At 44.7% G+C, this 16,477-nt stretch overlaps 1 protein-coding gene across 1 annotated transcript in view; it reads right to left on the bottom strand.

Annotated features, from left to right (window-relative positions):
- The window catches only part of LOC134431473 (transitional endoplasmic reticulum ATPase-like), a 45,840-nt gene extending 30,891 nt beyond the window's left edge, over positions 1–14,949 (bottom strand). The window contains exons 1-5 of the mRNA XM_063179484.1: positions 14,812–14,949; positions 14,410–14,545; positions 13,310–13,422; positions 12,588–12,752; positions 7,705–7,827 (exon numbers count right to left, since the gene is read on the bottom strand). Coding sequence (XP_063035554.1) covers positions 7,705–7,827; positions 12,588–12,752; positions 13,310–13,422; positions 14,410–14,545; positions 14,812–14,934 — 660 coding nt within the window. The 5' untranslated portion in view covers positions 14,935–14,949. The remainder of the gene's footprint in view (positions 1–7,704; positions 7,828–12,587; positions 12,753–13,309; positions 13,423–14,409; positions 14,546–14,811) is intronic.
- Positions 14,950–16,477: the final 1,528 nt, after the last annotated feature.

The raw sequence follows: 16,477 nt of genomic DNA on the forward strand, positions 1-16,477 counted from the left end.
AATTTGACAAAAATCTGGGAACACATGTGAGAAGGATACGAAAACTATAGTGGGATGGATATAAAAATCCATCTTTACTCCTCAAATATTTAGCATAAGGAACAGACTAGCTATACACAATTTGACTCTACAAATGGAAGCTTTAGCAAATACAACTCAATTGGGGTTTGTTGAAATAAATGACCAATTGCAAGGTGTCGGTTTCTTGGCTGTTTAGGTGGCCTGGAAAGGCCCAGGGTGGCCTTGGACAGTCCGGCGCTTCAAAGGACGAGGAGAGACTTCAGATCTTTTCTCGGTCTCGGTGTTTATTAATTGTTTATCTAAAAGATTTTCTTTCAGCCCAACAGAGGTCTGCACAGCAAGCCAGCCATGAGCACACACTGCGAGCCCCCGGGGCGGTCACTTATCTTTATACCCGAAGTTACGTATGCAATATTTATAATTTTTCCCCAATACCTTCTACCCTTATTAACCGGTGCACTTCTAGTAATAACCAATCCTAAAGTGCCACCATCACCACAGAAGATGGAGGCCAAGAAGAAGAAGAAGAAGAACAGGACACGCCCCAATTCCTCCATCTTACTTCTTTAGACCCCCCTGTACAGAAATCCTAAACCCTGTGTTTTACACTCTAATTAACTTATCCCTTCACCATTCACCCAGTGAATTCCTCCTATCCTCATACAGGTGTCGTCTCCTGTGTAGGATCAAAGTCCTGCCACCAGACACTTCTGGCAACATTCCAGGACTCCCGAGCCCCCCAAGGGTGGTGTCGGCCACTCTGCACCTCCATCCTGAGGTGCTGAGATCCCACAGCAAGGCACAACTAAAATGACCTTACAAAACAGATTGCCTTTAGATCTATTGCTACTACATGAACATGGAGTATGTGGATACTTGAATTTAAACAACAGTATTTGTTGTGTGCACATTCTGAATGTGACTGCTAAATTGGATGATCAGATAGAGAGGATAATATTAGTTGCTGCATCTAGCAGAAAATTAGGGACAAAATTAGAAAGTAACTGGTTAAATAAAATATTTAAAGGACTTGCATTTTCTCTGAGTGGTTGGTTGGCCTCATTTTTGCAAAGCATAATTGTGATCATAGTAATTATTGTGATTACGATGTTTGCTTTAGGTTGCATAAAAAACATGATTGCTAATGCAATGCAAGGAACTTATACAATGTTATTAAAAATCAAAGTGAAGCTTATGAAGGCTTAAAAAGACAAGCTTCACAAGCCTCAAAGGGGGGAATGTTACCAGATGAAAAATTGTCTACACCTGGTGAGCTAAGACAATGCTTGTTCTTCAAAACCCACTGGCCTACAGAACTGCACAATGCCCATTGTGTAAGAAGGAGAATTGGAAGTTCACCGGTCCCAGTGCCCTGCCAACTTGACCAGGTCAGGTATTACATTGGGGTCCCTCAATCAGTAGAGACCACCAGAGACCCCCAGGACAAAAGAACACATGTGTAAAGGGGAGGGAAAATGTGTTAATGATTTCTGGAAAATTATTATCATATGTATGTTTATTCTGGGACAATCAATGAATATGTATGTAAAATACAGTATATAAACAGAAACTTTCCTGTACTCACTGTGCTCAACTTTAGGAGGAGCTATCCCCTCATGCATCCGGCCAAATAAAGAATGCCTGCTTCTTAATGCTACATTGGTGTTAAGGAGATTTTTATTTTACCAAATTTTTGGTAACAGAATTATGTTCTGCTTGACCTCATACTAATAAACAGGGAAGGCCATTTTGGAGATGTAAAGGTTGGGGGCAGCCTTGGCTGTAGTGACCATGAGATTGACAAGTTCAGTATCATGCGAGGAAGAAGCAGGGCAGCAAGTAAGATTGTAACCATGGACTCCAGGAGCGCTAACTTTAGCCTCTTCAGGGATCTTCTTGGAAGAATCCCATGGGAATAAGCCCTACAGGGAAGAGGAGTCCAAAAGACTTGGTTGATATCCTCCTGGCTCAAGAATGGTACATCCCAATGAGCAAGAAATCAGGCAAAGGGGACCCAAGCAAAAGCAGGAAACACAGGAGATGGAAGCAGGGTCAGGCCACTTGGACTGAATATAAAGAGGTTGTCAGAGTAAGTGGAAATGAGACAAGAAAGGCCAAGGCCCATCTGGAATTAAATCTGGCCAAGGATGTCAAGGACAACAAGAAGGGCTTCTTCCAATACATCAGTAACAAAAGGAAAACTAAGGATAATGTGAGACCATTAGTAAATGAAGAGGGGACCCTGGTGACAGAGAATGCAGAGAAGGCAAAGTTACTGAACGTCTTCTTTGCATCAGTCTTCACTGACAAGACCAGCCCTCAGGGATCTCTGACCCAGGAGACCAGGGTAAAGGAATGTTGGAAGGAAGACCTTCCTTTGGTCAAGGAGAGTTGGGTCAGAGAACACCTAAACAAACTTGATATTCACTAGTCCATGGGCCCTGATGGGATGCATCCACGAGTGCTGAGAGAGCTGATGGACACCAGAGCAAGGCTGCTCACAATCAGCTTTGAAAAGTTGTGGCAATCAGGAAAGGTGCCTGAGGACTGGAAGAAAGCAAATGTCACCCCAGTCTTCACAAAGGGCAATCAAGAGGACCCAGGGAGCTACCAGCCAGTCAGCCTCACCTCAATCCCTGGAAAGGTAATGGAGTTCCTCATTCTGGAGGCCATCTCTATCCACATGGATGACAAGAAGTTGATCAGGAGTAGTCAGCATGGATTCACTAAAAGGAAATCATGCTTGACCAACCTGATTGCCTTCTACGATGAAATAACTACATGGATGGATGAGGGGAGAGCAGTGGATATTGTCTACCTTGACTTCAGCAAGGCTTTCAGAACTGCCTCTCACAACATCCTCATAGGCAAACTCAGGAAGTGTGGACTGGATGAGTGGACAGAGGTGCATTGAGAACTGGCTGAATGGCAGATCCCAGACAGTTGTAATCAGTGGCACAGGGTCTAGTTGGAGGCCTGTCACTAGTGATATCCCCCAAGGTTCAATACTGGGCCCAGTATTGTTTAACTTGTTCACCAATAACTTGGATGAAGCGGTAGATCCCTCCTTAGCAAGTTAGCTGACAACACAAAGCTGGGAGGAGTGGCCAATACCCCAGAGTGCTGTGCAGGCATTCAGAAGGACCTCGACAGGTTGGAGAGATGGGCAGAGAAGTACTGTCTGAAGTTCACCAAGGCAAATGCAGGGGCCTGTGCCTGAGGAAGAATAACCTCAGGCACCGGTATAGGCTGGGGGTGGCCTGCTGAAAAGCAGCTCTGCAGAGAAGGACCTGGAGGTCCTAGTGGACAACAAGCTGTCCATGAGCCAGCAATGCCCTTGTGGCCAAGAAGGCAAATGGGATCCTGGGGTGCATTAAGAAGAGCATTGCCAGCAGGTCAAGGGAGGTGGTTCTGCCCATCTACTCAGCCCTGGTGAGATGGCATCTGGAGTGCTGAGTCCCATCCTGGGCTCCTCAGTACAAGAGATACATGGAGCTCCTGACGCGGGTCCAGTGGAGGGTGACAAAGATGATTAAGGGACTGGAACATCTCTTTTATCAGAAAAGGCTGAAGGAGCTGGGCCTGTTCAGCCTTAAGAAGAGAACTGAGGGGGGACCTCATCAATGTGTATCTGTATCTGAAGAGAGTATCATCAAGAGGATGGACCAGGCTCTTCTTGGTGGTGCCAAGCAATAGGATGAGAACCAACAGGCAGAAACTGATGCACAGGAAATTCCACCTGAACATGAGGAAGAACTTCTTTACTGTGCAGGTGACTGAGCACTGGAACAGATTGCCCAGAGAGGTTGTGGAGTATCCCTCAGTGGAGGTATTCAAGAACTGTCTGGATGCAATTCTGTGCCATGTGCTCTGGAATAACCCTGCTTGAGCAAGGGGGTTGGACCAGATGATCCACTGCAGTCTCTTCCAACCTCAACCATTCTGTGACTCTGCCCCCCTGCTCTGCTCTTCTGAGACCCCACCTGGAGTACTACATCCAGTTCTAGGGCCCTCAAAATAAGGATGTAGACCTGCTGATGCAAACACAGCAGAGAGCTGATCAGAGGGCTGGAGCACCTCTCCTATGAAGATAGGCTGAGAGAGCTGGGGCTGTTCAGCCTGGAAAAGGCTCTGGGGAGATCTTAGAGCAGCCTTCCTGTACCTAAAGGATGCCTACAAGAAAGCCAGAGCAGGACATTTCACAAGTACATGTAGTGATAAGACAAGAGGGAATGGCTTCAAACCGAAGGAGGGTAGATTTAGATTGGATATTGAGAAAAAATTATTTACTGTGAGGGTGGTGAGGCACTAGCATAGGTTGCCCAGAGAAGTTGTGGATGTTCCATTCCTGGAAGTATCCAAGGACAGGCTGGATGGGGCTCTGAACAACCTGGTGTAGTGGAAGGTGTCCCTGTCCATGTGTATTCAGTTTGCATGGCCTGGTTTTGGTAGCAGGGGGGGCTACAGGGGTGGCTTCTGTGAAAAGCTGCTAAAAGCTTCCCCCATGTCTGGCAGAACCAATCCCTGGCAGCTCCAAAGATGGATGTGCTGCTGGTCAAGGCTAGCCCAATTAGAAATGGTGGTAACGCCTCCGTGATAACATATTTAAGAAGAAAAGTTATTGCGCAGATGTAATTGCAGCCAGAGTCGGGTGAGAATATGTGAGAAGAAAAACTATGGAGACATCAAGGTCAGTGGAGAAGGAGAGGGAGGAAGTGCTCCAGGCACCAGAGCTGAGATTCCCCTGCATCCTGTGGGTAAGACAATGGCGAAGCAGCTGTCCCCCTGCAGCCCATGGTGTGAGAGTCTGTCCAAATTTTCCCTCATCTGCCTCACGATTGATCGTCCTTGGGAGACCACTGAAGAGAAGACCCCCCCTCCCCCTCGTCTAGAATATCTGTCTCTGAAGGAGAAAAGTCACATGCCAAGGGCCCTGAGACCTGAAAGCTCAGTGTTAAGCTATTGTTTTCACAAGTGTGTTTGCTGTATGCTAAGAAGAGGGCACCGTGCCCCGTTTGCAACAATAGCAGCTCTGGAAGATGTCCCATCTCTTGGCCTGGCTGGACTTCTCCTGAATTTCAGGTGGTCTCCCACCGAAGACCTTCACCTGTTTTACAACCACTGTGACAGACAGACTGAGATGTGAGAAGCTTCTCCACCAAGGACTGAGACATGAAACTCCTAAAAGGCCCCTCGGCTCCTTCCAAGGACTGGGACTGAAAGCCTCAGCCTGGGGGAGGTGTGTGGGGAGAGGCAAGCTGACCGAAGCGAGATGTTTGCCTGCAGATTGTGACCACTGAACCAAGAAAACAATGGCTCTCGCTTACTGCTGAGAACATAGACTACCTGTTACATCTGTTCCCTATTGTATCTGTTTCCCCCCCCTCACAATTTTCAGTAATAAAAACCTCTGAGTTAGCTAGAGCCTTTGAGATCTCCCCAGCGCAACAGGCGGATCCTCGACTGGACTGGACCAAAGTACTCCGTCTCTGCGTTGGTAGCTATATCCCCTCTCCCTCCCTCTCACTCTTTATCTCTTTTCTCTCCCTTAATCCCTCTATCACATTTTTGCTGTGGTTATTTCAATAAAACTGCATTTGTTTTGATTATCACTGCAAACCCCCTTGTACCATGTTGGTTTTTGCACTGAGATCATTCCTACGAACCATCAGGGTATCTGTTCACTAGGACGGATCCTGACACATGGAGATCAGTGGGGATGCAGAGATCCACCTGCAGCCTGTGGAGGACACCCATGCCAGAGAAGGTGGATGCCTAAGAGGAGGCTGTGACCCAATGGGAGGCCCATGGAGAGAGGAGCCCTTGCTGGAGCAGCCTGTCCTTGGATGACTGCACCCCATGGAAGAGTGATTCAAGCTGTAGCAGTTTGAGGACTGTTGCCTATGGGCTGGACTCACATTACAGCAGTTCACATTTAGCTGTTGCTCGTGAGATGGACTCATGTTGGACAAGTCCATGGAGAACTGTCTCCCATGGCGAGGGACCCCACAGTGCAGCAAGGGAACGACTCCTCTCCGTAAACAGTGGAAGAAACCATGGGTAATGGACTGACCAAAATCCCCATTCCCTGTCTCCTTGCACTGCTGGGGTAGGAGGTAGAGCTGGAAAGGAGGGAGGGGGTGGGGGGAAAGTGTTTTTTTAAGGGTTCATTTTACTTCTCATTGTCCTGCTCTGATTTTTTTAGCAATAAATTAAATTCATACTCTAATTAGAGCCTATTTTGCCCACTATGGTATTTGATGAGTGATCTCTCCCAGTCCTTGTCTCAACTCATGAACCCTTTGTTAAATTGTCTCTCCTCTGGCTGGCTGCGGAGAGGAGTGAGAGAGCAGCTTTGGCGGGTGCCTGGCATTCAGCCAGGGTCAACCAACTACACCATGGCTGGGGGGTTTGGAATGATCTTTGAGGTCCTTTCCAACCCAAATAATTTCGATTTCTGGTGGGTTAAACACAAGAGTCTGCCTGCTCAATGCCACTGGTGTTTTTAAATGGGCACTGGTTTAAAAAGCATCACAACTAAATTGTAAAGCTTATGAACTAAGTGCCAGTTCAGGTAGTTTCCCAGCACATTTAACCCCAACTTCAGTCTGTCCCTGCAAAAGCAAATGAGAACAGCTAGCTCATTATCTAACCTATTTTCTCTGCCCTCCAAAGACAGTCAAGATGTCTGATGTGAGCATTTATCCTTCCAACATGATCAGAGATAGGTGATGATTTTAATGACAGAAGTTAGATTGAAAAGTAGATTCTTTTATTCACAGACAGGCTGTTTCTACAGTGCAACTGAAAGCAGGGATGTATCAAACCCAAACCACCCCAATTCCACAGACCATTCATGACTTTGTTCCAGCTTCTCCTTTCATAGAAGGCTTCAATTACTTCTCACCTCTATGCTAACAGTGCTGCAAAGTCAAACTTCATAGGCTCTCTGCATGAGAATCTTCATCTACTTTCTAGCATATTAAAGCCATCACATAACAGGATTCTTGGCAGCAGTGCTATTACTAGTCTCCACTTAAGAGAAGCAGAACTGCTGCTGTTCCTGCATGTAGCACAACACCTACCCAAGATGTCCCTGTATACTCCGCTCAGGAAAGCCTGATGCTGCTTCCCAGCACCTCCCTCTCCCCAGGTTCACTAAGATGGAACAGCATGATATTTTCAGTCCATTACATGAAAATACCATATAAACTTTGCATTTACCCTGGTCACAGCCCAAACAGGAATGTGCAGAGGTTCTGAATTTTATTACTGTCCTGGTTCTGGCCAGGACAGGGTACCACCTCACGTCATGCGGGGGGCAGAAGGAGGGGGTCCCTTTCGGTCAGAGAGCGTGAAACAAGCAGTTGGGGATAATGTCATGTTCCCTATGGTGAGTACTCACATGTGAATCATTCACCTGTCCTGTACACTGTTATTAATACTGTTCATTTTCTTATCTCATTGCTGTTTACAGTAAATTGTTCTTATCTCAACCCATGATCTTTACCTTTTCGGCCTCCAATTCTCCTCTCCATCCTGCCACAGGGGAGGGGGGAGTGAGTGAGCAGCATGTGGTTTGGAGTGTTTCAATGGGAACACTAAATTGGGGAATACCCTTCCTAAACCATGGCAATCATTATTTTTCAAGCTGACTAGGAAAAAATCTGTTGGAAACCTTACCTGTACAAGTTCCTGGAGTTCTCTCTTTACATCTTCTAAACCCCCAATATCTTCCCAGGTAACTTGTGGCACCTCCACCACTGTCTCCCTAAGAGCAGAAGGGTTGCTCTGGCTCAGAGCCCACTGTTGTTTGAAGAAAAAGCATTATGTCAATTCTAATATTTTATGTTCACTTGCTTCAGATAAGCAATTAGATGTCGCAGTCGAGGCGGTCACGACATAAAGCAGAGACCACAAGCAGTCTCAGTTGGTAACACTTGGCAACAGTTTATTAATGAAAATGGCTGATCTTTTATACACTTTCCAGTTGTTTACCCTTCCTCTACCTTAGCTATTGGCCACAATAATTCAATACCATGCCATTGGTGAAAAATTACTCTGACTCCACCTAACTTTCTAAAAACGCTTCATCCAGCTGCAAAATGCTCTTATCTTCCTTCTCTCGATCTCCTTGGTTACGGCCTTGGAGAAAGCTCCTTATCAGCTTCTTCTTCTTCTTACTTCTCGCTCCTTTAGCTAACAGGCCTGCTGCTAGCCCCTTCCACAATTCCCCCTTTTTTGTTTTTGACCTGTAAATACAGCTGCTATGGATTTTTGCAGGGCCCTTTGCAAAAACCCAAGCAGAGAGGGGACACACAAAATCACAATCACAGCCATCAACAAAATTCCCATTCTTCCTTCATCCATCTTTAAGTACTGATATATGGTCTTAGCCAGTGTCATCCGCACATTCTGTTTCAGCTGCGGAGCCATCGATCCTGTCCTTTCCCGCACGCTCTAGGTAAGGTTTGACACAGCGAGCAGGAACCCATCGAGGACCATTATCTGCCAAAACACAAGCATAACCCCTTCCCCAGGTTATCAGTTCCACTGGACCAGACCATATACCAGTAATCAAGTCCTTGACCCATACCTTGACATTTCTACGGAAATTTGGTTGCTTAGAATTCAAAGAAGAAAAATGGCAAAAGATTGGAGATAACTGTGAGTCAGGTAGGGGACGCAAGAAGTTTAACACATAAACAGCTTTATCTAATCTGCTTGAGGTGACTCCTGTTGCATTCCCCCTTTTTGTTTTTGAACCTCACGTTTAAGAAGTCCGTGAGCTCTTTCAATAATTGCTTGGCCCGTGGGGACATGTGGAATACCTGTTGAATGCTCAATGCCCCACGCACGAAATAATGCTTGCATTTTCTGCGAAGCATATGCTGGGCCGTTATCTGTTTTTACATGACACGGAACACCTAGAATAGAAAAGGCATGATAAAAATAACGAATAGCATCTCAAGTTTTCTCTCCTGTGAATGCTGAAGCAACCATTGCGTGAGAAAAAGTATCAACTGTAACATGAACATACTTAAAGCGACCAAATTCTGGCATTTTTGTAACATCAGTTTGCCATTCTTCTAACGCAGAAAGACCTCTAGGGTTGGTACCATAATACTGAGTGACATGAGTCATATGACAGTCGGGACAAGAGGAAAGAATAGATTTTGCTTTGGCAGTAGACAATTTCAATTGCTGCTGTAAAGCTTGAGCACTCTGATGAAAAAATTGATGGGATAAAATTGCCTGCTGCAACACATTGGGTACAGTTTTGATTGCAGTAGCAGCTACTAAAGAGTCTACATAGGCATTGCCTTCAGCAAAAAATCCTGGTAATGATGTATGGCTGCGAATGTGCATGATAAAGTAAGAATGTTTTTGAACACCAATAACTGTCCACAACTTCACTAATATGGTAAACAATGGTTTCTCTTGAACATGATTCAACACTGCTTGATCTAAATGCTTAACCAAATTGGCAACATAAACTGAATCAGTAACTATGTTTACAGAACCAGGAAACAAAGTAAAAGCCAAAAGAACAGCAGAAAGTTCAACCAGTTGAGGAGATCCCTGCTGAATTACTGTCTGATATTCCCAGTGATCATCCTTTCTCCAAGCCACAGCTGCTTTTCCGGTTTTTCCGGACCCATCTGTAAAAACCGTTATACCTTCCACTGGAACAGGAGAACAAATTTGCTTGCCTTCAAAAGGAATCTCTTTAGTCAGTGTTAGAACAGGATGAGAAGGCAAGTGATACGAAATTTGGCCTGTAAAACAAGATAAGGCAGATTACAATTCATGATTATTTTGAAAGCACCATTCAAAATACCACTGTTGCACAGGTATCACAATGGTCACAGGGTCCTGTCCCAAAATCTCACGACAACGCCTGCGACCCTTGATGATAATATCTGCAAAAAGCTCATAAAGTCCTGGAGCTGTTTTCCGAGATCTGAAAGATAAAAATATCCATTCCAGAATATGCAATTGATCTTCCCAATTATCATTCCATTGACACAGTATTCCACATGGTATTTAATGGTCTTTCAAAATAAACAATTGAACACCAACAGAGGGATCTATCCTGTTAACAAATTTGTGTGCTAGGGCTAATTCAACTTCTTCTAGCACTGTGACGTTACGTGCCCTTGTTGTCCACAATTATAACACTTCGCTGAAGGTCTTAACACTGCAGCAAGAGCTGCCATTTTATGCTCGACTGAACCAACTTTCGAGCAAGCAGTAACCATCTCAGACAAGGTGGGTTCCCCAGGCAAAGTATCAATAATCTTTCTGCAGTCTGGGTTTGCATTTTCTTTAGCCAATTGTACACACAATTTGTCTCGCAAAGTTTCATCATCTACTTGTTTCTCAATAGCGGCAGCAAGTTTTTCTGCAAACTGCAAAAATGGTTCTCTCATTCCTTGTTGTATAGTAACATATTTCTGTTTTGGAGCTGCCATTTCCATTGTTTTAGTTAAGGCACTCATGCCAATTTGCTGAGCTTGTGCCAAAATCGAAGGATCCCACCTTGCCTGTAAATCTGGATTAGCAAAAGGCCCAGAGCCCATTAGGGCATCAACACCCACAGCATGACGAGGGTCGTGTTGAGGCAACTGCATATTTGTTAAAGCTGTGCGCTCAGCCACTCGCCTCCAAGTTTCTTGAAATACACCATATTGCACTGGCTGAAATAGAATTGTAGCAAGATGAGTGATGTCATAAGGTGCAAGCAAATCTGCATTAATCACACGTATTAATTGCATTACCTCTGAGGAATTAATACCATATTGAGCTACTTTCAATTGGAGGTCTTGCACAACCCTCCAGGCGAAGACATGATGACTGTCGTTCTGTCCTATTTCAGGAGCTGCTTTGAAAACTGGAAAAGCCATAGGGTTATCACAAGCAACATTTGCAATGGCACTGTTCTCCTGAGGTACTCTTGGAGCACCTAACCTTTCTATGATGTCCCAGTTCTTTTCTTCAACTGCTTTCCTCCTAACAAATTCCCAAAACTCCTGAGGGTGTCGAGGAAGCACAGTGACTTGGCATGGAGGCAAAGTCCATGGGGCAGTAAGGCTAGAGCTCTTAGGAGATGAAGGGACCAGAGCTCCTTGCCCCAACACAGGTGTTACTGTGGGCGACTCATCACTTGACTCGCTGTTGCTGTCACTGTCAGGTAAAGGAGGATACAGCCTTGCAGGTTGTCCAAGCATCTCAGAGGGGAGCGGGGGGGCAGATGGCTGGACCAGAGAGGAGGGAAGCGGGGGGGCAGATGGCTGGACCTTTCTCTCTGCTAAAGACATTTCAGCTAACTGGCGTAGCGGTGTAGTATATACAGGCACCATCGCGAGCTGCTGTGCAGGTGTGAGATAAGGAGGCTTAGGAGTCTGATAAGAAGAGGCTAGGGCAGGTTGCCCAGAAGTTTTGGCAGCTTTCCCAGAAGCTTTGGCAGCTTTCCCAGAAGCCTTCGCACCCAGCCCAGAAGCTCTGGCAGCCGTCCCGGAAGCTTTGGCAGCGTGCCAGGTAACTCCCATGGCATCCAAACTTTCTTCACCAAGTTCCCCATCAGAGCCCCCTTCTACCTCAGAGGTCCCCTCTGCCTCAGCTTCCCCGTCAGGTTGTTATCAGCCCCGACTCTTCGTCCGCATCTTGCTCCATTTCTCTCTCTATTCTCCATTCCTTTAAAGCCTCAAAGAGCGAGTTCCAGGTTACTGCTAAATCAACAGCTGTTTTATCTCCCGCTCGAATAACTTGCCAAAGTCTGTCCCCGACTTTCTTCCATGCCTTAACACTAAATGCTGTGTCGGGATCAGTGCCAAAATTCTGTGATTTAGCCCACAGCAATATATTACGAAGCTCACAGTCTGACGTATTAATTCCCTTATTTCTTAACAAAACTTTCCATGTAGACAGAACACTTTCTTCCTCTTTAGATAAATTTTGTCCCATTGTTACTAGTTGGTGGCTCACCTACTTCCAGGTGTCTTGATTGGAGGGAATCAGGTCCGGACCTCCCTGTGGCTTCCACCTGCCACTCTCAGCTGCACCAACACCGCCTCCCCCACTATGTCCCAGTGGGTCACGGTTGCCAATTGCTAGGACCCCGTATGGGCCCCCACCGACTATGTCCTTATCACGTCGGCGTCTCCAAAATGTCGCAGTCGAGGCGGTCACGACATAAAGCAGAGACCACAAGCAGTCTCAGTTGGTAACACTTGGCAACAGTTTATTAATGAAAATGGCTGATCTTTTATACACTTTCCAGTTGTTTACCCTTCCTCTACCTTAGCTATTGGCCACAATAATTCAATACCATGCCATTGGTGAAAAATTACTCTGACTCCACCTAACTTTCTAAAAACGCTTCATCCAGCTGCAAAATGCTCTTATCTTCCTTCTCTCGATCTCCTTGGTTACGGCCTTGGAGAAAGCTCCTTATCAGCTTCTTCTTCTTCTTACTTCTCGCTCCTTTAGCTAACAGGCCCGCTGCTAGCCCCTTCCACAATTAGACATTGCACACAAAAGAAAGAAGGGTACTCCTCCATTACCCTGAAGTCATCCATGGTCACAGCCAGTGAGTTCATCACTTCAGCATCAATGGTTTCATCTTCTAGGTCTATGAGATCCATCTTCTTTCTGATAGCCTGAAGAGTGGCTTCTGAGCAAAGAGCAGCCAAGTCAGCGCCAACATGGCCATGGGTCTCGTTTGCCACCTGAAAGCAGAGCATTAACTATGACTCAGAAACACAAGCAAGCACTCTGCAAGGGCAATGCATGCTCTGGTCCCTCATTCAGAGGTGCAACAAAACTCTGAAGGACAGAAACATTAGTGTTTTGCTGCAAATTCAAGATAAGTGCTATCACATTTAGCAGCAACACTGCTGTTCCACCTCTTACCTGAGAAAAAAGTTGTACTGGAATAGATAGTGTGCAGAAAGATAACCCTGAAGACTGCAGTTCTTCATTCAGGACAGAGAATAAATCCATATAGTATTACTACAAAGTTCAGCCAGCTCTGTGAGTGCTGTTTCAGACTTGCTTTATTTTTAAAGAGAATGCCACAGCAAACAAACACAGAACAGTGGCAAGGCACTTCCAGACTGGACCGGTACACATTCATTTCACTTAGCCACAGCATTCTTAACTGGCAAGTGAGGAGTTTTGGTCACTGGTAATCTAGTTAGGAGGAAGCTCAGAGATCACATATTTGCTCAGTTTCACGCTGTCCTAAATGAGCAGAGGCAAGCTTTTGTAATAGCATGTTACTCACCTGTTCCAGATCCACATCATCATCCAGTTTCATATTTTTTGTGCGAATCTGCAGAATCTCCAAGCGCCCAGTGGCATCTGGGATACCAATATCTACCTCTCTGTCAAAACAATCTGGGGAGTACAAGCACATGTTGAGTTGCTGATTCTGCAAACTAAGGGAGCTATAGTTGATATCTTCCTTTGACATAGGAACTTGATGACAAGCTACAAACAATTTCAGAAAATGCTAGAGCTTTGGGTTTCCCTGCAGCATCAATCAGCACAGTAGCAGAGTCAGATCAGAGAAGGCAGAAAGGTTTATAGCCATTTAGGGAAAGTGAGACTACTGCATTAAGTAGAGTTCAGGATTATATCAATACAGAGGATTTCTGTTTTTTTCCAATTCTAATTTATAGGAAAATATGCTATCCTAACCAACACACCATGGGACATTTTTATTTATTTCTACCTTTGTGTCCACAAATACTGAGAGATTAAATTTTTCAGAACTTTCACAGCAGCACCCAAGTGGTGAAAACCATGAACTGCCCAAATATCTGGGGAAGCAGGATACTCATGTATTACTGTAATATTACCTAGGGCATGTACATCTATCATTTTCTTCAAGCTATAGCTGTGCATTGAAATGCCTCACTAGACATTTAAGAGGCCATTTTTCCTGCAAATTTGATTTTACCAACTGGTCATACAACAGACGTTCATTTACACTGCAAAGTTTTGAAAACCTGAATCTCAGAAACCACCAGACTTTTCATCAATAAAAGATAAATGGGACAAATCAGAGCCTCCTGCAACCTGAGGCATGAACAACCCCTTAAGCATTTAGTCCTGAAATAGTCTGAACTAACTGATGCAGTGAAAAAATGTGCTACCCTCTAAGTATTTTATTATTTCTACAAGTTCTAATCTAATAAAGCACAAAAGATTATACCAAAAGCTGAAATCTAGAAATTATTTCCAAACAAGTAGCTGGAAAGAAGCTTATGTAACACATAAGATGTTTAATATTAATTTCTACTCAGTCTTTCCAAGGCCCCTGAAGCACAGTCCATAACAAAGTATCTGATACACAAAAAAAGAGATGGCAATTATGGTTACCAAATCGCCTGAGAGCTGGGTCAATGCTGTTTGGTCTGTTGGTGGCTGCCATAACGATCACATGTACTCTCTGTTTCAGTCCATCCATAACAGTCAGCAGCTGAGACACAATGCGACGTTCCACCTCTCTGTGTGTCTGTGGAGAAAGTAATATCTAGACCAAAAGCTCTAAAACACAGCACACAGGAGCTAGTACTGCACCAAAGCAGACAGATACAACAGACATGAGCTGTTAAGAAACGTCGTGAACTACATCAGATTCTTCTGATATCCAAAATCTGACATCCAACTGCTTTCAAGCATTAAGTGAAATACTGCTTTACCCTATAGTCAAATGCAGAGACTCACGCCAGCTGCTACCAAAAAGGATGCACTCCTTTACGTTCTAAATGCTTTCTTTACCTTCTCTCTTTTAGGAGCAATGGCATCCAGTTCATCAATGAAGATGATGGCAGGAGCATTCTTCTCTGCTTCTTCAAAGGCTTTCCTCAGGTTGCTCTCAGACTCACCAGCCAGCTTGCTCATGATCTCAGGACCTAAAAAAAATAGCAACTCTGGCATCCAGAAGAGAGGCAGCTAGCCCCAAAAACATGCAGCTGAATTTTTTTTAGTACAAGGTTCACATGTATCTATATTTCAAGCCAAAGCAAATACTATCAACCAAGTTCATTACATTTACATCTGAAAAGGCAAGACCAGCATGCACAATTACTTACTATCATCATTTCAGTGTTTTCAGTTTAACAGAATGTAACACTAGCCAATGAGCTACCAATAGCTGCCTCTTCCCTTACCCTATTTCACACTTGGTGATCTTTTCTGAAATGTGCCACCACACAGTTAATGCTCACAATGGAAGCAATCAAATTATTTGGTGACAAGTTATCAGGGTAGGGAAAGAAAAAGCTGTAAGATGCCAAAGCTGTCTATAGCATGCATTACACAGGTATGCATTTACCTCTATAAGATTTTATAAATGAGATCAAAAAAACCCAACTGTTGGGAGGAATGAGTTAAAAAGCAAAACACTGGTGAGTGCTCAAGTGACCTTGCAGCTGAAAATAACCCTTGATAAGCCTGTGTGAACAGTAGTCAGTAATCCTCTGGCATGAAATAACAGTGCCCATATCTCTGCTTGTGTGCCCCTGTGCAGGTATTGCTTCAGGGATTCCCTCCGTTATTTAGGTAATGGAAATAAATTTACTCTATGTTTTAGCCATGGGTTTATGGTTGCCCTGGCTGCCTGACTGTATTGATTCACACACCAACTAACCAACCAACAGCAACAAGCCACCACCAAAAAAAACAACACACCAAATCCCATCTCCTCTCAAAGAATAAATAATAAAAATGTGTAACCACATTAATCCCAGAAGGAAGGGCAGCATTCCTCTGAGATCGCCTACAGTTGCTGAACACTAGTGCAGGGTCACAGATTTATTCTGTTTTTACAGATTCTCCATCATGCTGAAGGGAGTGGTAATGAAGAAAAAGTATGCTTCTATAGGATCCAAGAAAAAGAAACCTGACCCTTGGAAGTGCAAGGCTGCCAGCTGACTGAAGTGGGCCAGCTGCAGAGACACTGTTAAAAGCAGGTACTAATAATGCTTCATTACAGGTGTCCTGGATTGTCAAGCAAATTGTATTCTATTTGCCATCTGTATGTCAATTGTCTTCTGTTAAGTGGGCACTTTTTCTTATCTCTTTCACAACCACTCCTCCCTGCGGGAGAAATCTGCTGATAACAGGCTATTGAATGCTGCTGCATGACTGATAAGAACTATAACATCCCATTGTGAGATGCTCCACCCAGAGGGGAGAGCCAAGCATTCCTATCCAGATATAATATTGAGATTCTGGAACAGCAGCACTGTTTTCTCCACTGGATTTCCCAGAGAAACAGCTGCCTCTTCCACTAGATCTTCAGAGGAAGACTGCACCCTTCTTCAGGATCCCTGCTCCAACAGAACCACACCTGACACTCCAGGAGGACTGCAGCCACATTTCCAATTGGACTGCTACCAGCACCCTGATCAACAGGGAGTCAGGTTGTGTTCTGACTCTGTCA

The sequence above is a fragment of the Melospiza melodia genome, chromosome W, assembly GCF_035770615.1.
Source record: "Melospiza melodia melodia isolate bMelMel2 chromosome W, bMelMel2.pri, whole genome shotgun sequence".
In the NCBI taxonomy this organism is placed as follows: domain Eukaryota; kingdom Metazoa; phylum Chordata; class Aves; order Passeriformes; family Passerellidae; genus Melospiza; species Melospiza melodia.